At 47.6% G+C, this 22,741-nt stretch overlaps 1 protein-coding gene across 2 annotated transcripts in view; it reads right to left on the bottom strand.

Annotated features, from left to right (window-relative positions):
* GOLGA3 (golgin A3) overlaps nucleotides 1-22,322 on the bottom strand; it is a 65,117-nt gene extending 42,795 nt beyond the window's left edge. The window contains exons 1-2 of one of the 2 annotated variants that reach the window (XM_044275593.1): nucleotides 21,670-22,322; nucleotides 7,607-7,905 (exon numbers count right to left, since the gene is read on the bottom strand). In XM_044275593.1, coding sequence (XP_044131528.1) covers nucleotides 7,607-7,727 — 121 coding nt within the window. In that variant the 5' untranslated portion in view covers nucleotides 7,728-7,905; nucleotides 21,670-22,322. The remainder of the gene's footprint in view (nucleotides 1-7,606; nucleotides 7,906-21,669) is intronic. The other variant, XM_044275594.1, reaches the window with a different exon arrangement.
* Nucleotides 22,323-22,741: the final 419 nt, after the last annotated feature.

The following is a 22,741-nucleotide window of genomic DNA, read 5'->3' on the forward strand; positions in this document are numbered from 1 at the left end:
TGGATCACTCTGCCGCAAGTGTGAAAGTAGCCTTAAATGCCATCACGATATTGGATTATTCTCTGCAGTACTACATGAATATATAGGACTGCCGAGCTTGCAGTGATAAGTCCATTCCATTCAATGCGGCAGCTCACCAGTCTAGACTGTGTATTCCAGCATGGCTTTGAGCACCGACAGCAGTCTGGAGTCTTCCTCTGCAGTACTGCTCATGTAGTACGCAGAACTACAAATCCCAGCACAGCAATGAGATGCAATAAAATCCAATTTGTTGTCCAAGATTTATAAAATGCTAGTATGACTAGCAGCAATGTAGTATTGCAGACAATACTTAAAAATCATTGTGAAATATCATGCACACAAATGTATTTTTTGGTCCGCTTCCAATTCGCATTTTTGTGGGTCAGATGTGGACCCATTCACTTTAATGGGGCCGCAAAAGATACGAACAGCATACCCATTGTGCTGTCCGCATCAGTATGTCCATTCCACGGCCCTGCAAAAAAATAGAACATGTCCTATTATTGTCCGCATTACAGGCAAGGATACGACTGTTCTATTAGGGGCCAGCCGTTTCGGAAAATGTGGAATGCACACACCCGATATCCGTGTTTTGCGGATCAGCAATTTGCAGACTGCAAAACTTCTAACGGTCGTATGCATGAGCCCTTAAAAAGGTATAGTATATCAATAGGATGGGTCCCATCTCTAAGACTTGCGTGTATCAAGAATATAGCCCTGGTGTGACTAGACAGAAAGCTGCGCATGTGTGGCTTTTTTTCCCCATTCACTGCTATGGGACTTAGCTGGCTCAGATATTTTCGGAAGTCCCAAAGTGGTGAATGGAGGGATGGCTGCACATGTGTGGTCTCCTTTCCATTTTACTGCTATGGGAAATAGCAAAGCAGGCTTGCTAGGCAAATTTTTGGAAGTCCTATACCAGTGAATGAAGAGGACACTGCACATGCACAGCATGCTTTCCACTGATGACAGGCATCATTCTTAACCCCTTAGAGACCATTCACATTTTTTGCATTCCAAGAGCTATAACTTTAGTTTTTTCATCAATATACCTATATGAGGGCTTATTTTTTTTGCTGGACAAGTTATAGTTTTTAATGCACCATTTTGGGTACATATATTGATTAACACCAGCTTTCTAGATTAAACCCCCTTTGTTTAGGTCAGTAAAAAGGCGTATTGGTTGTCACTAAGAGGTTAAGACCTATCAGACATTTATGGCATTTATTATTGACATGCCATGAATGTCCAGATAAGAATACCCCTTTAATGTTGATACAGCCTCACTGTTTGGCCTCTTACACGTGGTATTTCTTTATAAAAATGTTTTACCATGTCCTTTAGGGAACTTATTTAGTGTCCTGCAAGACAAATGTAATCATACTTTTCAAAATCACAAACTGTACTCTTTATTAACCATCTTAAAGGGGTTCTCCACTTTTTCTATACTGATGACCTATCCTCAGGATATATAATATTAATTATCAAAAACAATAACAAAAAGGGCAACACTTTATTTAAATGTAAGTTTGCTAAAACTAAAAAACTACATATAAAATGAAAAACTAGATTTTTGTAAAATCCGTTTCTCTTCCGCTCATTGGGGGACACAGGCTTGACCATGGGTATAGCTGTTGCCACTAGGAGGCGGACACTAAACACAAAGGTGTGAGCTCCTCCCCTTCAGCTATACCCTTCCTACAGGGACTAAGCTAAATCAGTTAGTGCAAAAGCAGTAGGAGAATCCAGACACAAGAAAATCACACCTATGTACAAACCCAGAACCACACCGTCCCGAAAAGGGCCTTAAACAAAATAATGGGTGGGAGCTTTGTCCCCCAAGGAACAGAAGAGAAACAGATTTTACAGTAAGTACAAAAATGTAGTTCTCTCATCGGTCTCATTGGGGGACACATGCTTGACCATGGGACATTAAAGAGCAGTCCCAAGGGTGGGGGTAACAAGAAACCCTCCTGCCAATCAGAGAACCACCGTCTGCAAAACTCTATGCCCCAGAGAAGCGTCAGAAGACACAAAAGGTGTGTACTCTGTAAAACTTGGCAAAAGCGTGCAAAGACTACCATGTAGCCGCCTTGCATACCTGAAGGACCGAAGCCCCGTGATACACTGCCCAAGAGGCCCCCACTGCCTGAGCAAAAGGAGCAGTAACCCGGAAGGGCGGAGCCCAGTCATTGACACAGTATACTTCCACAATGGCCAAACGAATCCATGGGGAAATTGACATTTTATACGCAGCCAGCCCTCGTCTCTGCCCCTTTGGGATGACGAACAGGGAATCTGTCCGCCGGAAGGATGACGTCTGGGACAGATAGATGCGAACGGCTCGTACCAAATCCAGAGTGTGGAGTGACTGCTCCCGAGGTTGAGACCTGTCAGGACAAAATGAAGGGAGAATAATCTCTTCATTTAGATGGAATGCCGACACAACCGTCGGAAGGAAGGACTGAACAGGGTGAAGGACTACTTTGTCCTGATGGAGGATCAGGAAAGGCGACCAAAATCAAAGAGCCGCAAGCTCCGACACCCTATGGATGCAAAGGCTCAAACTGTGAAAACTGGAGAGCGTTGAACACTAGATTAAGATCCCAAGGATTCAACGGAGGATGGAAAGGGGGCGCAGCATGTGCAACCCCCTGCAGAAAAGTCCGAACAGCAGATAAAGAATGGAGAGGGCTGAAACTTTCCCTTTGAGGGAGCTGAGAGCCAGCACCAAGACCATGCCAGACTGCAGGAAAGACAAGAGTCGCGGCAACGAGAAACGAACGGGAGACAGCTGATTACGCTCGCACCAACTAAAGTAGGACTTCCAGGACCGGTGGCAGATTCGGGAAGACGCAGGCTTTCTGGCACGAATCATGGTCTGGATAACCGCATCCAAGAAACCCCGAGCCCTTAGTACGGCAGCTTAAACAGCCATGCCGTTAAATGTTGCGACTCTAAATTCGGGTGGAAGATCGGTCCCTGTGACAAGAAGTCCTCACGAAGAGGAAGACACCAGGGTTCGTTGGCGAGGAGGGCGACTAGAGATGCTTGCCACACTTGGCGTGGCCAATCGGGGGCCACGAGAATGACTGGCAGACCTTCAGACCTGATCTTCGGGAGGAGACGCGGAATGAGAGGAAGAGGAGGGAACACGTAAGGAAACGTGGACTGACTCCAGTGATACATGGACCGCGCAACGAAGTCCTTGACCTTGTGGTTGAAGCGGGAGGCCATGAGATCCACGTCCAGACGACCCCATCGCTCGCAGATGGCTAGAAAAACCTGCGGGTGAAGAGCCCATTCGCTGGGATCAAGACGCTCCTGGATGAGGAAGTTGGCGATCCAGTTGTCGACACCGGGGATGTGGACTGCCGACAGCGCCAGAACATGGTTCTCCACCCAGCTGAGGATCAGAGCCGTCTCCTCCATGGCTGCCGGGCTCTGGGTGCCGCCCTGGTGATTGAGGTACGCCACAGCCGTGGAGTTGTCAGACTGAACTCAAACCGGACGTCCCTGGTTAATGGTCGGTCCAATGCCGCAGAAAAAAACAAAATCACTCTCAATTCCAGAATGTGGATTGAAAGGGAGAGCTCCTCGCGTGACCACACGCCTTGAACAGATAGATTTCCCAACAACCCCAACCCCGGAGGCTTGCGTCTTGTCAACACCGTCCAACAGAGAGGAAGGAAGCACATCGGGGAAACCATCCACCACCTGAGGGCCCGGCGGATCAGGGCAGAGAGACATATGGGCTGATCCAGGGAGGCTGGGGAACGGTCCCAATTGGTCAGAATGGCTCGCTGAAGAGTCCTGGTATGGAACTGAGCATAGGAAACTGCTTTGAAGGCAGAGACCATGCAGTGACGAACAGGAAGAGTACAGGGTCGCAACAAGAGGAGAATCTGAGAGTGGATAGCTTCTCCAGGGGCAAAAGTACCTTGACCTGAAAGGTGTCAAGTAACATGCCCAGAAAGGTTAGCCGCTGAGATGGATAAAGACAAGACTTCTGCCGGTTCAGGATCCATCCAAAGTGTTCCAGAGTGTCCAAGACTATGCGCAGGCTGTCCGCTGTTGCCTGGAATGACGGACCCTTTATCAGAATATCTCCTAAGTAAGGGATAGCCACTATACCCCTGGCATGGAGCAGGGCCACAACTGCCACCAGAAACTTCATAAAGACTCTAGGAGCTGTGGCCAGGCCGAACAGAAGGGCCACAAACTGGTAGTGAAAGGGACCCAATGCGAACAGGAGAAACTTTTGATGACTGACGCAGATGAGAAATGAAGATAAGAGTCCTTGATGTCTATCGAGGACAGGTACTCCCCCGGTTCCATGGACGCAACAGCCGATCTCAGGGACTCCATCCAGAAGCCGCGGATACAAAAGGAAGCGGTTGAGCACCTTGAGGTCCAGAATGTGACGGAAAGTCCCCTCCTTTTTGGGGACCACAAAGAGATTGGAGTAGAACCCGCGAAAACTGTCTGGCGCAGGAACTGGGACAATCACTCCCTGCCGCAGAAGTGTGTGAATATACTGAAAAAATGAATTTGCAGCAGAGGGAGAGGCCGGAGGAGACGAGCGGGAGAAAAAAAAAAAAACGGGAAGGAGGGGCGGACATGAACTCCAGCTTGTAACTCTCTGTGATGACCTCTCTCACCCAAGCATCCGAGACGTGAGCCAGCCAAACATGTCGAAACAGATTAGGCCGGATGCCTACTCGATCGGAGGGCGCCGGAAGCTGCACGTCATGCAGAGGAAGTCTTGGGGTTATAGGACTTGGAGTCCTGTTGACGGGGACGCCAGAAGGGTCCAGGCTTGAAGGAAGGCTTGCGCTTCTGATTCTGGGCAGACTTGTCGGTTGGCCGCATGGGGCTGTAAAAACTCTGAAAGGGGCGAAAAAGAGGCTTATGCTTTTTTGACTTGTTGAAGCGTACCCTGCTTTGTGGTAAATGAGTGCTCTTACCACCAGTAGCATCAGAAATGATCTCATCCAGGCGCTTACCAAAAAGTCTGCTGCCGATAAAGGGGAGGGCCGTCTGGGTCCGCTTTGAAGCATTATGTACGGCCCAGTAGGAGAGTCATAGGGTACGGCGAATAGCCACCAAAAGGGATGACGAGCGAGCCATAAGCCTGGGCACATCCAGAGAGGCTTCACAAACATACGCACTGGCATGGGAGAGCTGCAAGGCAATATCGGCCAGTTATCCAGAGGGGACCCCCAAGGAGAGACCACTGACCCATAGCTTAGCTCACCCATGTAGCGGTAAACACTGGTTGCAGTGCTGTGCCCACTGCTTCAAAAAGAAGAGATTGCTAAAGCTTCCAATTTTTTATCCCTGATATCAGAGAAAGAAGCCCCATCCGCCATTGTCAAGGTAGTATGTTTAGCCAGGCGGAAAACTGGCAGGTCAACTATAGGTGAGGACGACCACTTCTTAGTCAAATCCTCCAGAAATGGATAAAGGACGTTTAAGCGTTTTGGCAAAACATCTATCAGGATAATTCCACTTCTTGGAAAGAGAGGAATTAAAATCCTAGTGGTTGGGGAAACATTTGGGCGAGCAATGAGACCTCCTAAAGGAAAAACCCAATGCCAGCCGATAAGGGTATGGGTACGGGGTCTTCAACCTGTAAAGTCTCTATAACTGTTGTAATAAGATTGTCCACCATGGAGGACAGTTTAGATGACTGACCCTCAGGAGAGACAAAATCCTCATCTGTAAACCTCTCCTCGGAACATGCCTCTTCCACGTCGGAGTGAGACTTTCTGGTAGATGGCGGAGAAGCAGAGGAAATGGCAGACGCAGACCCCCTTTTGGGGGAGGATGGTCTGGCCCGTTTAGCGGGATGGCCGTGATGGGGATGAGCCCCAGGATCCCCAGAGTCAAACTCGTCAGAGGACGTCCTTGCTGACAAATGCCCCAATATTTCCACAATAGCCTTGGTATGGGAGACGTTCTGTACTATCCTTGACAGGGAGCGCTGCCCGCTCCGGCTCTACCCTAGGCTGGGCAGTAGGGGCGATTGGGTCAGGGGCATAGCCACTTGACGGTGGAGCAGAGCAGAGGGCATCTGACTGACCGGATGGAAATTTTGAGCGACATGACGCACAAGCAAAATGGCGCACCGAAGTGACCACCTGCTTTGGGGCCTGGGTTCGGACATAATGAGGATGGGGGGTGGGGTTAAACCCTGTAGGAAGGGGAAACAAATCTTACCCAACTTGTGTCCCTCAAAGCAGCTTGTCCAGAGGAGCTTCTCCAGAGTCCTACAGAGGTTTATTTCCAACAGGATGTGGGTGGAGGCAGAAAAAGGCACCAAGATTCGCCCCAGGGATGCAGCTGAAGGAGGGGGGCGGGGAGAACTTAATTCCCTGCCCCCAAAATGGAGTCGGCTCCCCTCCCGCACTTAATGCTAAAGCCCTGGCCGAGCGTAAACGCCGGCTGGGAGAGAAGAGCCCGTGGGGAGCAGATGCGGGAGTAGGCCACAAAAAAGTCGGGGAATCAATTAGTCGCGGCCCCGGTGAAATGTATTTTTTTTCAACTTTTTGCACAATTTACCACTAAAAAATAAAAAAAAGTAAGCTATATGTGTGACAAAATGTTCTGGTAGTCCAACAAATAAATACAATTATTTATTGACATGTCAACAAATCATTTGTAACGAGATGTATTATTTACACATAATATTTGCAAGTTTCTATTTTAGCCATTTGTGACAGAATAAAAAGTCTCCCTATCTCTGGGTTTGGTTTCACTAAGTACAAAATGTGTTTGCGGTAAAGAATTGGCAAATTCCACACTTCCACAAATCTGACACTTGGAGGTTCTTGTCCATCAACATTCAGTGCCATATAGGCATCCACTATTTAAAGAGGCTTTGTCACTTCAGCAAATGGCATTTATCATGTAGAGAAAGTTAATACAAAGCACTTACTAATGCATTGTGATTGTCTATATTGCCTCCTTTGCTGGCTGTATTCATTTTTCCATCACATTATACACTGCTCATATCCAGGGGTTACGACCACCCTGTAATCTAGCAGTGGTGGCTGAGCTTGTACAATATATGAAAAAGAGACAACCTTTCTGGTGGCCACCTTATATCTGCGCTGCAGGGGTTGCTGTAACCCCTGGATATGAGCAGTGCATTATGAGATTGAAAAATAAATCAAGCCAGCAATATGGACAATCACAATAGTAAGTGCCTTGTATTCAGTTTGTGTACATGGTAAATGTCATTTGTTGACGCGAGACAAAACCTTTAAATAGGTTATCCATTGGATACAGGGTCCCCGTTCTCATCATCGGTGGGAGGTCAGCGGTAAAACCCCAACCGATCTAACATGTATCCCGTTATTGATAACATAACTGAAATACCCCTTATTATTCTTTAGATCTAACAACGATAAATGGTGCTTGGACATTTCTAATGGAAACTGCATAACATAAAATAAAATGTTATGAAATCTAATAAGCCATTTTATACATTAAATATAACAAAATAAAAATCCTAAATAAACGTCATGAAATATTTCCACAACAAAATAACAATGCAGCCATGTATACAATTAGCACTTACCATCCTCTCCATTCATCCTGCTAATTTCTACACTGGCATCGGCCAGTTCAAGTTTATCAGAAAGGCCATTTCCAGACACTGTGCCAAATGAGACACCAGTTGAGTCGGGCACCGGCTGCATGAACGCACTTCTCTTATCTTGCTATATGTTATGAGGAAATGCTTGGAGTTGCTTTGTTTCTACAATGTTCAATCAAACCCATCTGAGGAACTGGATAAACATGTTGGGTTGGTTGCCATAAAAAGATTGACAGAGAGCAGTTGACAGACCCCACATTAGTATGGCACTTCTGTGTTTCCTGGAAAGTAAAAGCATTGTATCCATGAGCACACCATAGCAGATCCTTACGTCACATGACCCTACACAAACTAAATATAGACTGCAAATGTATGTCTAGAATTAGAACAATGCCATTCATAACGGCGAAGTAAAAGCCCCATAGTGGTGCAGATTTACATTTACTACTTTATAACATCAAGAGCTTTATTTAGACATGTATTATATAGTCAATTGCATATTTAATTCTCTCTAAAGCCAGTGGATTTTTATTATGCTAGACGTTGATCACATCTCTATGCAGCCAAATAGTCACAGCAGGAGTCTTCTGAATTAAACAATCAGCCCAAATGTCAAATGTAATAGAAAGCCTAATTATACATAGACTATACAGCGGTGGAATTATCAGGAACTGAAGTAACACAAAGAAACGCTTAGTATAGTGGAGGGTAATTCTGGGAAGGTCTCACTGATCATGGAAGTGGTGTGGAAAAAATGCTGCAAAGTAAGAATGCTTTCAAAAATAAGTGCTAATAATTTATTTTTATCAGTAAAAAATATAGGATTACACTTACCGGTAATCATTTTTCCTTGAGCCTATGACAGCACCCATGGATAGCATCCGCCCCCTTCCTCAGGACAGGAAACAGGAAGCACAGCCTCTTCAAAAGGGAGGTACAACCCCCATCATGCCAGTCCTATTCCAAGAACTAAGGAGACAAAAACACTACACCACAAATCCACAACAGAACAAATGCTCATCTCTGTGTGCAAACACACGTATACATCTCTCTATATATTCTAAAATTCTCTCTTTTTTTTTTTATTATATATTTTTATTTATTTATTATTATTATTATTATTATTTTTTTTTTTTTTTTATTGTAAGGGAGGGAATTAGGCGGGTGCTGTCATAGGCTCAAGGAAAAATGATTACCGGTAAGTGTAATCCTATATTTCCCCCCTCGCCTATGACAGCACCCATGGATATCTAGGCGAGATCAACCTAGGGTGGGACAACTGCTTGGAGGACTTTACGCCCAAATCCCAAACCCTCCTGTGAAGGAAGCTGCAGCCTATAGTGCTTAAAGAAGGTATGAGCAGAACTCCAAGTAGCTGCTCTGCAAATCTGGTCAATAGAAGCGGAAGCTCTTTCTGCCCAGGATGTAGACACTGCTCTTGTTGAGTGTGCTCCAAACCCGGCAGGAGGAGGAACCCCTTTAGAGGAATATGCCAGATAGATGGCTTGTTTTATATACCTGGCTATGGACTGAGAGGAAGCAGGGGAGCCCTTCTTCTGTCCCTGAAAGGAAACTACCAGCTTAGAGGACAACCTCCATTCCTGAGTGGCCAAAAGGTATTGGATTAGACACCTTCTAACATCGAGGCAATGAAATTCCCTTTCCTTCTGATTCTTGGGTGAGGAACAGAAGGAAGGTAAAACTATATCCTGAGACCGATGAAAGGATGATGAAACCTTTGGAAGGAAGGCAGGGTCAGGAGATAGAATAACCCTATCTTCTAAGATATTGAGATACGGTTTTTCGATAGAGAGGGCCGAAATCTCACTCACTCTTCTAGCGGAAGTAATGGCTAGCAAGAAAACTAATTTAAAAGGTCAAGATTTTAATAGAGACGTCCTCAATGGGCTCAAAGGGATCTCCGGTTAAGGCAGACAGGACTAGGTTCAAATCCCAGGGGGGAACTCTGGATTTCTGGACGGGAGCGAGTCTAGAAATTGCAACTACAAATCTCTTAATCCAGGGGTGGTCTGCTAACTTATACTCAAAGAGAGCACTTAAGGCAGAGATATGGACCTTTAAAGTACTGGGCCTCAGCTTTTTATTCCAGCCTTCCTGGAGGAAGCTCAGGACTAGAGGTAACTCCGGGGGATCCAAGACATTAACTGGCCTGTTTGCAAATCGAAGGAAGGCCCTCCAAACTCTCAAATAGATTTTTGAGGTAACAGGTTTTCTGCTGGATAAAAGGGTGTCTATCACCTCCCCGGAAAGACCCTTCATCTCTAGGATCTGCCTCTCAACAGCCAGGCTGTCAAGTGCAGGCTCTCCAACTGTGGATGAAGTAATGGTCCCTGAACTAGTAGTCCCGGGAAGACGGGAAGTACCCAGGGGTCTGCTACCGACATCCTCCTTAGCCAGGAAAACCAGACCCTCCTGGGCCAAAAGGGGGCTATAGTAATTACTAGGGCCTTCTCCTCCCGAATCTTCTTCAGGACTCTTGGGAGTAGCTTTATAGGAGGGAAGGCGTACAGGAGGCCTACTCTCCATGACTGCGCCAAAGCGTCCACTGCCGTGGGCCGTTCTAGTGGGGATAGAGAGTAGAACCTTTTCACTTTTCTGTTTCCCCTTGTGGCAAAGAGATCCACCACCGGGAGACCCCAGAGAGCCACGATGTCGTTGAAGACCTGTTGATCTAGGGACCATTCCCCCTGCCGAACACAATGCCTGCTCAGAAAGTCTGCCTTCACATTCTCCTTTCCCTTTAAGTGTACCGCCCTGATCGATGGAAGGAAATCCTCTGCTATCTTGAAAATCTCCCTGGTGAGAGACATTAGATCTGGCGATCTCGTCCCCCCCTGACGATTGATATAGGCTACTGCCGTCATGTTGTCGGAGTAGATTAAGACGTTTCTGCCTTTTAAAAGGTGGAGGCATTTCTTTAAGGCCATGAGGATCGCCAGGAGTTCCTTGAAGTTGTGAGATCTGGGAACTATCTCCTGATCCCACTGTCCCTGCAGAAGTAGAGATTCTGTGTGAGCTCCCCACCCCCAGGGACTTGCGTCTGTAGTCAGAGAGAGGGGATCCTGCCTTGACCAAGGGACTCCTCTCTGAAGGTTGGAAGGTTCTGTCCACCACTCTAAATCTTTTATTGTACGAGTTGAAAGGTAGAAGAGGGAATCCAAGGATAGGGGATCTTTGTCCCAAACTCCCAGGATCTGCAGCTGAAGTGACCTCGAGTGGAAGTGGGCCCATTCCACCCCCGGGATTGCGGCCGTCATTAGGCCCAGAACTGACATAGCCTCTCTTAGAGAGATGGAACGGCGAGCCACAATGTCCTGAACCCTGGAGACTAGTAGAGAAACCTTCTGTGTCGGGAGAAAACACATCTGCTTCTGGGAGTCCAGGAGCAGCCCCAGAAAGGTGCATATCTGGCTTGGTACGAGATTGGATTTCTGGAGATTTAACTCCCAACCCAACTTTACCAGCACCTCCCTGACCCAGGCAATTCCCTCGGATAATTGTCCCGGTGTCTGAGAGAGAAGGAGGAAATCGTCTAGATAGGGAATGACAATCAGATCCCTCTCCCTCAGATGAGCCATCATCTCTGCTACAATCTTCGTGAAAAGCCTGGGTGCCTGAGACAACCCAAACGGCAGGGCCCGAAACTGTACGTGTAGGAGTCTGTCCGGGAACTGAACTGCTACTCTCAGGTACTTCTGGTGACTGGGATGGATTGGGACGTGGTAATAAGCGTCCCTGAGGTCCAGGGTCGCCATGTAGCAGCCCAGGAATAAATTCGGAATTATGGAACTGATAGTCTCCATACGAAACCTCTCGTACACCAGATATTTGTTGAGCAGCTTGAGATTTATTATGGTTCGGAAGGTGCCATTCGGCTTCTTTACAAGAAAAAGAGTCGAATAATAGCCCCTCTCCCTCTCTTGAGCTGGAACCTCCTGCAGGACCCTCTTCTTTAGTAAATCTGCAACCTCCAGACGCAATGCTTCTAGCTTCTCTGGGCTGGAGCGATAGTCCGTCAAAACGAACCTTTCTGGAGGAGTTCTCAGGAAGTTCAGGCAATAGCCCTGTGAAATGATTGAGAGGATCCAGGGGCTGTTTGAGATCTTCCGCCATTGATCTGCGAAGAGGGAGAGACGACCTCCAACCGGGCATCTGGCGTCATTGCGGAGGCTTCTTAGAGGCTTCTCCACCTGAAAAAAGAAACCCTTTGCTCCTTTTGGGCGCATTACCAGACTGCCTGGGAGTTTCTCTTCTCTTAAAGTTAAATCTGGCCGACTGAGAACGAAAGGGCTTCTTAGGAGGCTGCTGATGAATAGAAGGGAAACCCTTTTTTCTGTCAGAGGCCTTTTCCAGCAGATCATCCAACGTGGGCCCGAAGAGAAATTCACCCTGACAGGGAATAGCACATAATTTCGCCTTCGACCCTGCATCCCCCTTCCAGTCTTTTAGCCAAATCGCCCGACGGGCGGAATTTGAAAGAGCTGCGGCTCTTGCTGACAGCTTCAGGGAGTCCACTGAGGCATCCGCTAAGAAGTCAATGGCACTGTACAGAGTTGGGAATGACGAGAGGAGTTGTTCCATGGGCGCTCCTTTCTTCATCTGCTCCTCCATCTCCTTCTTCCAGACCTTTAAGGACCTGGCCACAGAAGTGGCGGCTATAGCGGGCCTAAAAGAACCAGCCGTCGCCTCCCAGTTCTTTTTTAAATAGACCTCTGCTCTTCTGTCCATAGCATCTTTTAGAGTTCCCGCGTCTTCAAACGGGAGGGCTGCTCTCTTAGAGATTTTTGCTACCGGAGCATCCAACTTTGGGGCTCTATCCCAATCAGCAGAGGCTTTGTCCTCAAAGGGATACTTCCTTTTTAGGGCAGAAGGCACGAAAAATTTTCTGTCCGGCCTGCTCCATTCATTCTTAATAACCGAAGTTATGTTCTCGTGCACATCAAAACATTTCAATCTTCTGGGACCTAGGCCCTCGAACATGGAATCCCTCATAGACTGGGGTTCTGCTTGATCATCAAGCCCCATAGTTGCCCTGACAATCCCGACTAGAGCATTAATGTTCTCTGGGAGGAACAAGGGTCTCCCCGCCAGCTGCTCGTCCTGTGAATGATCCGAGGATGGAAGTTCCCCCTCCTCCTCTAACCCGGATAACAGCTCCTGATCGCTCGAAGCGGGAATAGAGACCGCGGCGGAAGTACTAGGGCGATCTTCAAGCAGATTACTCAAGGATTCTTTAACTGTTTCTCTGACTTCATCCTTGATAATCTTCTTTAGGCTTGATAAGAGAGAGGGGGCCTCATCCTCCAATAATTTGCCTACGCAGACCTGACATGCAGGTTTGCCCCAACCGGACGGTAGCTTCCTCTTGCAAATAGCACAGCCCCGCTCCTTGGACCTTGACCCCCTTCTCTCTTTAGAAGTCTAAACACATAAAGCAAAGACAACCATCAGGTACTGAGATAAATGGAAAATGCAGGGCATTCGCCCCTCTTACCCCCACCGGTACCGAGGATTCGTTGGTGGTCTCAGTGGGTTCTGCGCGCTGTGTGGGCTCCATTTTCTGCCAGTGGCTGTCATCCATGGAGTTCACTGCAGGCCAAAACACCAGCCTGCAGTGAGAGCTGGCTGGTTTTTGAACTTGCCGGGCGCGCGCCAGCACCCTCCCCTTCCGGTCCAAGGCCCGCCTCCTCCCACTGCCAAAAGCCGGAGGCCAAGATCCGGCGCCGACTGATGACGTCAGCGCCGGCCTGACCTACCCGGAAGTATGCGCGCCGCGCTCGCGCGAACGCCAGCGGCAGCCGAACATACGGCACGGCCGCAGAGGTTCGCCAAGCCGGGGACACCGAAGCAGCCCCGACGGGGGAGTGACCGGACGAGAGGGAGTCCAAAGGGGGCCAGACTTCGGCAGCGGCTTCCGAGGAAGAATTACGCCGCTCGGGTAGGCCCTCCTCCCACGGGTATCAACCAAGGGGCTCCCGCAGCTCTGCTCTTCAACCGCTGTGCATCCACCCTGTCCCTTAGGACAGGAAACAGAACTGGCATGATGGGGGTTGTACCTCCCTTTTGAAGAGGCTGTGCTTCCTGTTTCCTGTCCTGAGGAAGGGGGCGGATGCTATCCATGGGTGCTGTCATAGGCGAGGGGGGAAAAGATGCTAAGTGAATGAACAAAAGAAACCTAAATCAAATCAATACTTAGTGTGACCACCATTTGCCTTCAAAAAAAGCTTTAATTCTAGGCACAATTGCGCACAATTTTTTAAAGGAACTTGGAAGGGAGGTTGTTCCAGACAACTTGGAGAACTAACCACAAGGCTTGCTCAAATTCTTCTGCATTGGGGGTCGTGGTCCTGCTGTAGATTAAATTTGAAGCCAAACAGATGCCTCCCTGATAGTATTGCACGATGGATACCTATATGCCTGCTTTTCTCAGCACTGAGGACAACATTCATCTTGACCAAATCTCCAACTCCAATGGATAAAATGTAGCCTAAAACTCGCAAGGAACCTCCAGCATGCTTCACTGTTGCCTGCAGACACTCATAGCCCTTCTGTTACAGATAAAAATTTCAAATTTTGACTCAGTCCAGAGAACCTGCTTTTCTGCACCCTAGTTCTTAAGTTTTTGTGCACAGTGGAGTTGCTTGGTCTTGTTTCCACATGAAAGGTATGGTTTTATGGCTGCAATTCTTCCATGAAGACCACTGCTGGCCAGACTTATCTGAACAGTAGATGGGCGACGTAACTGGGTCCCACTGTTTTATGCCAGTTCTCTGCTGATGACACTGCTGGACATCTTCCGATTTCAAAGGGAAGTAAACATGATGTGTCTTATCTGCTCCACTATGTTTCTGTTGTGCTTTTTAAAAAGATCAGATATTTATCCATCATGCAGTATCATCAGCGAGGAGTCTGATTGGCTTCAAATTTATTCTTCAGCAGGACAACAACTCCAAACACACAGCCAAGGTCATTAAGAAGTATCTTCAGTATAAAGAAGAACGAGGAGTCCTGGAAGTGATGATATAGCCCAAACAGAGTTCTGGTCTCAACATTGAGTCTGCCTGGGTTTACATGAAGAGGCAGAAGGATTCGATCACGCTTATATCCACAGAAGATCTGTGGTTAGTTTTCCAAGATGTTTGCAACATACTCACTGCCGAGTTCCTTCAAAATCTGTGTACAAGTATACCTAGAAGAACTGATGCAGGTCCCACAAATATAAGCACGAATTATGGTAAAATGTATATCCCGAAGTTATAAATAAGGGGGCCAGCAGCAACATACTAGAGATAAGACAGGTTAGAAGAAACAAAATCATTCAGGAATATACTAGAGCTATACGATAGGTTATAGGGGATGTAACAGGCAGGGATATACTACACATATGACAGGTTAGAGGGGGATGTAACAGGCAGGGATATACTACACATATGACAGGTTAGAGGGGATGTAATATGCAGGGATATACTAGATATACAGTTGCAAGAAAAAGTATGTGATCCCTTTGGACTGATATGGATTTCTGCACAAATTGGTCATAAAATGTGATCTGATCTTCATCTAAGTCACAACAATAGACAATCACAGTCTGCTTAAACTAATAACACACACAGAATTAAATGTTACCATGTTTTTTTATTGAACACACCATGTAAACATTCACAGTGCAGGTGGAAAAAGTATGTGAACCCCTAGACCACGGGTGTCAAACACAAGGCCCGCGGGCCGAATCCGGCCCGCCAGACCTCGTCATGTGGCCCGCGTAACCGCCACCGGCCTTCACCTTTTATTATCACTTCCTGCAGGCGGCCCCTGCAGGAAGTGATAATAAATCGCATAATGAGCGGCAGGGCTTTTTTTTCTGGCGGAACGCACCGGAACGGCGTTCCGCCACCTTTTAAAATCGCAGCCTGCCATGCTCCAGCATCGCAGGCTGCGATGTATCAGCAGGGAGGGACTGGGAGGAGGAGCTGGGGGGTCGGTGCGTTCACTGTGCTCCGGCCCCCAGCTCCAGTAGTTATAAAATGTGTACAATTAATAAGGATTCTATTCATGAGGCCCCCTCTGCAGTAGAACATTCAATATAGCCACATCCTACTCACAGGGCTGTTATCTTAATGCTGGCCGGCCGGGCAAACGAGCGGCAGCGTCACGACTGACGTCATGTGCCTGGCCTACTTTCTGAATGAAGGAGGCGGCGCAGGCATGTGACGTCAGTCGTGACGCTGCCGCTCGTCTGCCCGTCCGGCCAGCATTAAGATAACAGCCCTGTGAGTAGGATGTGGCTATATTGAATGTTCTACTGCAGAGGGGGCCTCATGAATAGAGTCCTTATTAATTGTACACATTTTATAACTAGTCTGTACTGGAGCGGCAATGGGGGGGGTCTGTGGATGGCACTGTTATGGGGTGGGGGGTCTGTGGATGGCACTGTTATGGGGTGGGGGGGTCTGTGGATGGCACTGTTATGGGGTGGGGGGTCTGTGGATGGCACTGTTATGGGGTGGGGGGGGGTCTGTGGATGGCACTGTTATGGGGTGGGGGGGGTCTGTGGATGGCACTGTTATGGGGTGGGGGGGGTCTGTGGATGGCACTGTTATGGGGTGGGGGGGTCTGTGGATGGCACTGTTATGGGGTGGGGGGGTCTGTGGATGGCACTGTTATGGGGTGGGGGGGGTCTGTGGATGGCACTGTTATGGGGTGGGGGGTCTGTGGATGGCACTGTTATGGGGTGGGGGGGTCTGTGGATGGCACTGTTATGGGGTGGGGGGGTCTGTGGGTGGCACTGTTATGGGGTGGGGGGGTCTGTGGATGGCACTGTTATGGGGTGGGGGGGTCTGTGGATGGCACTGTTATGGGGTGGGGGGGTCTGTGGATGGCACTGTTATGGGGTGGGGGGGTCTGTGGATGGCACTGTTATGGGGTGGGGGGGTCTGTGGATGGCACTGTTATGGGGTGGGGGGGTCTGTGGATGGCACTGTTATGGGGTGGGGGGGTCTGTGGATGGCACTGTTATGGGGTGGGGGGGTCTGTGGATGGCACTGTTATGGGGTGGGGGGGTCTGTGGATGGCACTGTTATGGGGTGGGGGGGGTCTGTGGATGGCACTGTTATGGGGTGGGGGGGTCTGTGGATGGCACTGTTATGGGGTGGGGGGTCTGTGGATGGCACTGTTATGGGGTGGGGGGTCTGTGGATGGCACTGTTATGGGGTGGGGGGTCTGTGGATGGCACTGTTATGGGGTGGGGGGTCTGTGGATGGCACTGTTATGGGGTGGGGGGTCTGTGGATGGTACTGTTATGGGGTGGGGGGGTCTGTGGATGGCACTGTTATGGGGTGGGGGGTCTGTGGATGGCACTGTTATGAGGTGGGGGGTCTGTGGATGGCACTGTTATGGGGTGGGGGGGTCTGTGGATGGCACTGTTATGGGGTGGGGGGGGTCTGTGGATGGCACTGTTATGGGGTGGGGGGTCTGTGGATGGCACTGTTATGAGGTGGGGGGTCTGTGGGTGGCACTGTTTTGGGGTTGGGGGGGTCTGTGGATGGCACCGTTATGGGGTTTGGGGGGGGTCTGTGGATGGCACCGTTATAGGGTTGGGGGGGTCTGTGGATGGCACTGTTATAGGATGGGGGGGTCTGTGGATGGCACTGTTATGGGGTGGGGGGGGTCAGTGGATGGCACTGTTATAGGATGGGGGGGGGGGTCTGTGGATGGCACTGTTATAGGATGGGGGATCTGTGGATGCCATCCCCAGATCCCCCATTAACAGTGCCATCCCCATCTGGGGGGTTTCTTTGCTGGGCTGGACTTTTATAGCCCCCCAAATTTTACTTGCATCCCTGTTCTCCTAAAGGGGTGGTTTTAGGGGGCGGTCCTGGGCAGATCCCCCATAAGTGTCACCCACAGATCCCCCATAAGTCCGATACAACCGGCCCTTTGAGGATGACCAAACTGCTGATGCGGCCCCCGATGAATTTGAGTTTGACACCCCTGCCCTAGAATAACTACATCTCCAAGATCTAATTTGAGTGAGGTGTCAGCCAACTGGAGTCCAATCAATGAGATGAGATTGGAGGTGTTGGTTACAGCTACCCTGCCCTATAAAAAAAAACACCAGTTCTGGGTTTGCTTTTCACAAGAAGCATTGCCTGATGTGAATGATGCCTCGCACAAAAGAGCTCTCAGAAGACCTACAATTAAGAATTGTTGACTTGCATAAAGCTGGAAAGGGTTATAAAAGTATCTCCAAAAGCCTTGCTGTTCATCAGTCCATGGTAAGACAAATTGTCTGTAAATGGAGAAAGTTCAGTACTGCTGCTACTCTCCCTAGGAGTAGCCGTCCTGTAAAGATGACTGCAAGAGCACAGCACAGACTGCTCAATGAGGTGAAGAAGAATCCTAGAGTGTCAGCTAAAGACTTACAAAAGTCTCTGGCATATGCTAATATCAATGTTAGTGAATCTACGATACGTAAAACACTAAACAAGAATGGATTTCATGGGAGGATACCACAGAGGAAGCCACTGCTGTAAAAAAAAAAAAAACATTGCTGCACGTTTACAGTTTGCACAAGAGAACATGGATGTTCCACAGCAGTACTGGCAAAATATTCTGTGGACAGATGAAACCAAAGTTGAGTTGTTTGGAAGAAACACACAACACTATGTGTGGAAAAAAAGAGGCACAGCACACCAACATCAAAACCTCATCCCAACTGTGAAGTATAGTGGTGGAGGCATCATGGTTTGGGGCTGCTTTGCTGTGTCAGGGCCTGGACAGATTGCTATCATCAAAGTAAAAATGAATTCCCAAGTTTATCAAGACATTTTGCAGGAGAACTTAAGGCCATCTGTCCACCAGCTTAAGCTTAACAGAAGATGGGTGTTGCAACAGGACAACGACCCAAAGCATAGAAGTAAATCAACAACAGAATGGCTTAAACAGAAGACAATACGCCTTCTGGAGTGGCCCAGTCAGAGTCCTGGCCTCAACCCGACTGAGATGCTGTAGCATGACCTCAAGAAAGCGATTCACACCAGACATCCCAAAAATATTGCTGAACTGAAATAGTACTGTAAAGGGGAATGGTCAAGAATTACTCCTGACCGTTGTGCACATCTGATCTGCAACTATAGGAAACGTTTGGCTGAAGTTATTGCTGCCAAAGGAGGTTTAACCAGTTTTTAAATCCAAGGGTTCACATACTTTTTCCACCTGCACTGTGAATGTTTACACGGTGTGTTCAATAAAAACATGGTAACATTTAATTCTGTGTGTGTTATTAGTTTAAGCAGACTGTGATTGTCTATTGTTGTGACTTAGATGAAGATCAGATCACATTTTATGACCAATTTGTGCAGAAATCCATATAATTTCAAAGGGTTCACATACGTTTTCTTGCAACTGTATGACAGGTTAGAGGGGATGTAACGGGCAGGGATATACTGCACATATGACAGGTTAGAGGGGGTGTAACGGGCAGGGATATACTGCACATATGACAGGTTAGAGGGGATGTAACAGGCAGGGATATACTACACATATGACAGGTTAGAGGGGGATGTAACAGGCAGGGATATACTGCACATATGACAGGTTAGAGGGGATGTAACAGGCAGGGATATACTACACATATGACAGGTTAGAGGGGATGTAACAGGCAGGGATATACTACACATATGACAGGTTAGAGGGGATGTAACAGGCAGGGATATACTACACATATGACAGGTTAGAGGGGATGTAACAGGCAGGGATATACTACATATATGACAGGTTAGAGGGGGGTGTAACAGGCAGGGATATACTACACATATGACAGGTTAGAGGGGGATGTAACAGGCAGGTATATACTACACATATGACAGGTTAGAGGGGGATGTAACAGGCAGGGATATACTACACATATGACAGGTTAGAGGGGGATATAACAGGCAGGGATATACTACACATATGACAGGTTAGAGGGGGATATAACAGGCAGGGATATACTACACATATGACAGGTTAGAGGGGGATGTAACAGGCAGGGATATACTACACATATGACAGGTTAGAGGGGGATGTAACAGGCAGGGATATACTACACATATGACAAGTTAGAGGGGGATGTAACAGGCAGGGATATACTACACATATGACAGGTTAGAGGGGGATGTAACAGGCAGGGATATACTACACATATGACAGGTTAGAGGGGGATGTAACAGGCAGGGATATACTACACATATGACAGGTTAGAGGGGGATGTAACAGGCAGGGATATACTACACGTATGACAGGTTAGAGGGGGATGTAACAGGCAGGGATATACTACACGTATGACAGGTTAGAGGGGGATGTAACAGGCAGGGATATACTACACGTATGACAGGTTAGAGGGGGATGTAACAGGCAGGGATATACTACACATATGACAGGTTAGAGGGGGATGTAACAGGCAGGGATATACTACACATATGACAGGTTAGAGAGGATGTAACAGGCAGGGATATACTACACGTATGACAGGTTAGAGGGGGATGTAACAGGCAGGGATATACTACACATATGACAGGTTAGAGGGGGATGTAACAGGCAGGGATATACTACACATATGACAGGTTAGAGGGGGATGTAACAGGCAGGGATATACTACACGTATGACAGGTTAGAGGGGGATGTAACAGGCAGGGATATACTAGATATATGACAGGTTAGAGGGGATGTAACATGCAGGGATATACTAGATATATGACAGGTTAGAGGGGATGTAACATGCAGGGATATACTACACATATGACAGGTTAGAGGGGGATGTAACAGGCAGGGATATACTACACATATGACAGGTTAGAGGGGATGTAACAGGCAGGGATATACTACACATATGACAGGTTAGAGGGGGATGTAACAGGCAGGGATATACTACACGTATGACAGGTTAGAGGGGGATGTAACAGGCAGGGATATACTACACATATGACAGGTTAGAGGGGATGTAACAGGCAGGGATATACTGCACATATGACAGGTTAGAGGGGGATGTAACATGCAGGGATATACTAGATATATGACAGGTTAGAGGGGGATGTAACAGGCAGGGATATACTACACATATGACAGGTTAGAGGGGATGTAACAGGCAGGGATATACTACACATATGACAGGTTAGAGGGGGATGTAACATGCAGGGATATACTAGATATATGACAGGTTAGAGGGGATGTAACAGGCAGGGATATACTACACATATGACAGGTTAGAGGGGATGTAACAGGCAGGGATATACTACACATATGACAGGTTAGAGGGGATGTAACATGCAGGGATATACTAGATATATGACAGGTTAGAGGGGATGTAACATGCAGGGATATACTACACATATGACAGGTTAGAGGGGGATGTAACAGGCAGGGATATACTAGATATATGACAGGTTAGAGGGGATGTAACATGCAGGGATATACTACACATATGACAGGTTAGAGGGGGATGTAACAGGCAGGGATATACTACACGTATGACAGGTTAGAGGGGATGTAACAGGCAGGGATATACTACACATATGACAGGTTAGAGGGGGATGTAACAGGCAGGGATATACTAGATATATGACAGGTTAGAGGGGATGTAACATGCAGGGATATACTAGATATATGACAGGTTAGAGGGGATGTAACATGCAGGGATATACTACACGTATGACAGGTTAGAGGGGGATGTAACAGACAGGGATATACTACACGTATGACAGGTTAGAGGGGATGTAACAGGCAGGGATATACTACACATATGACAGGTTAGAGGGGGATGTAACAGGCAGGGATATACTAGATATATGACAGGTTAGAGGGGATGTAACATGCAGGGATATACTAGATATATGACAGGTTAGAGGGGATGTAACATGCAGGGATATACTAGATATATGACAGGTTAGAAGGAACATGGCAGCAGGGGCATGAAGCAGAGAACAGACACAGCAGAGGATATCCTGGCAGTGACATGGCAGCTCGATCTATCTGATGACCGTACTCACCGGGCATGTGCAGCCCCTCGTCACTACTGTCACTCGGCTCCTTGCTCCAGTTCTTCTCCCTTTCGGCCTCTCCCATTAGACGTGGCTCTTGGTGACCGGCCTGGTGTCTATACATTTTCCATTCCCCTAGGAAACAGGCGACACCGGAACCATTAGCCGTGGCCTGTGCTGTGGACGACGTGTGACCCCGCACACCGGACCCGGCACCTTCACAAGCCCAGTGATACGGAGGAACAAACAACAACAAGGACTCAGTAGCGGCCACGTCGCGTACCATGGAATATCAGCTGGGTAATGTTTCCGGGAGGAAGACAAAGCCAGCTACACCAAGGACTTCCGTTGCCACCTGAAACAAGAGGAGGTCATGTGTTATTAACCTGTTCGCTGACAGTACAAAACATACACTGTGTACACGTGCTGGACGTCTAATATTTACCACATGAAGTGGGTTATTACTGCAGACAGGGAGGCTGGACTTGTTCTCTGCTCACACAGTGACTTTCAGCCTAGCCGCAGCATGGCTACCGTGTCTATAATTTTCTATCTCACCCCTGACTATATAAGCTGCACCCCAAGACTCCTGCCAGGGGCTAATACAGAGCTCGTGCCAATCCTTAGTATGGCCCCTCTCCTGCACCCATGTGTCAATCACTCCCAGGCAAATTTTAACTCCTTAAGGACCGGGCTAATTTTAGAACCAGGCAATTTTTTGCAAATCTGACCAGTGTCACTTTAAGTGCTGTTAACTTTAAAACGTTTTGACTTATCCAGGCCATTCTGAGATTGTTTTTTTCGTCACATATTGTACTTTATGACACTTTATGAAAATGGAGTAAAAAAAATCAATCATTTTTATTTATAAAAAAATACCAAATTTACCAAAAATTTGCAAATTTTCAAGTTCTCTACTTCTATAATACATGGTAATACCTCCAAAAATAGTTATTACTTTACATTCCCCATATGTCTACTTCATGTTTGGATCATTTTGGGAATTATATTTTGGGGATGTTACAAGGCTTAGAAGTTTAGAAGCAAATCTTGAAATTTTTCAGAAATTTTCAAAAACCCA

Source organism: Bufo gargarizans, chromosome 1, assembly GCF_014858855.1.
Source record: "Bufo gargarizans isolate SCDJY-AF-19 chromosome 1, ASM1485885v1, whole genome shotgun sequence".
Lineage (NCBI taxonomy): Eukaryota > Metazoa > Chordata > Amphibia > Anura > Bufonidae > Bufo > Bufo gargarizans.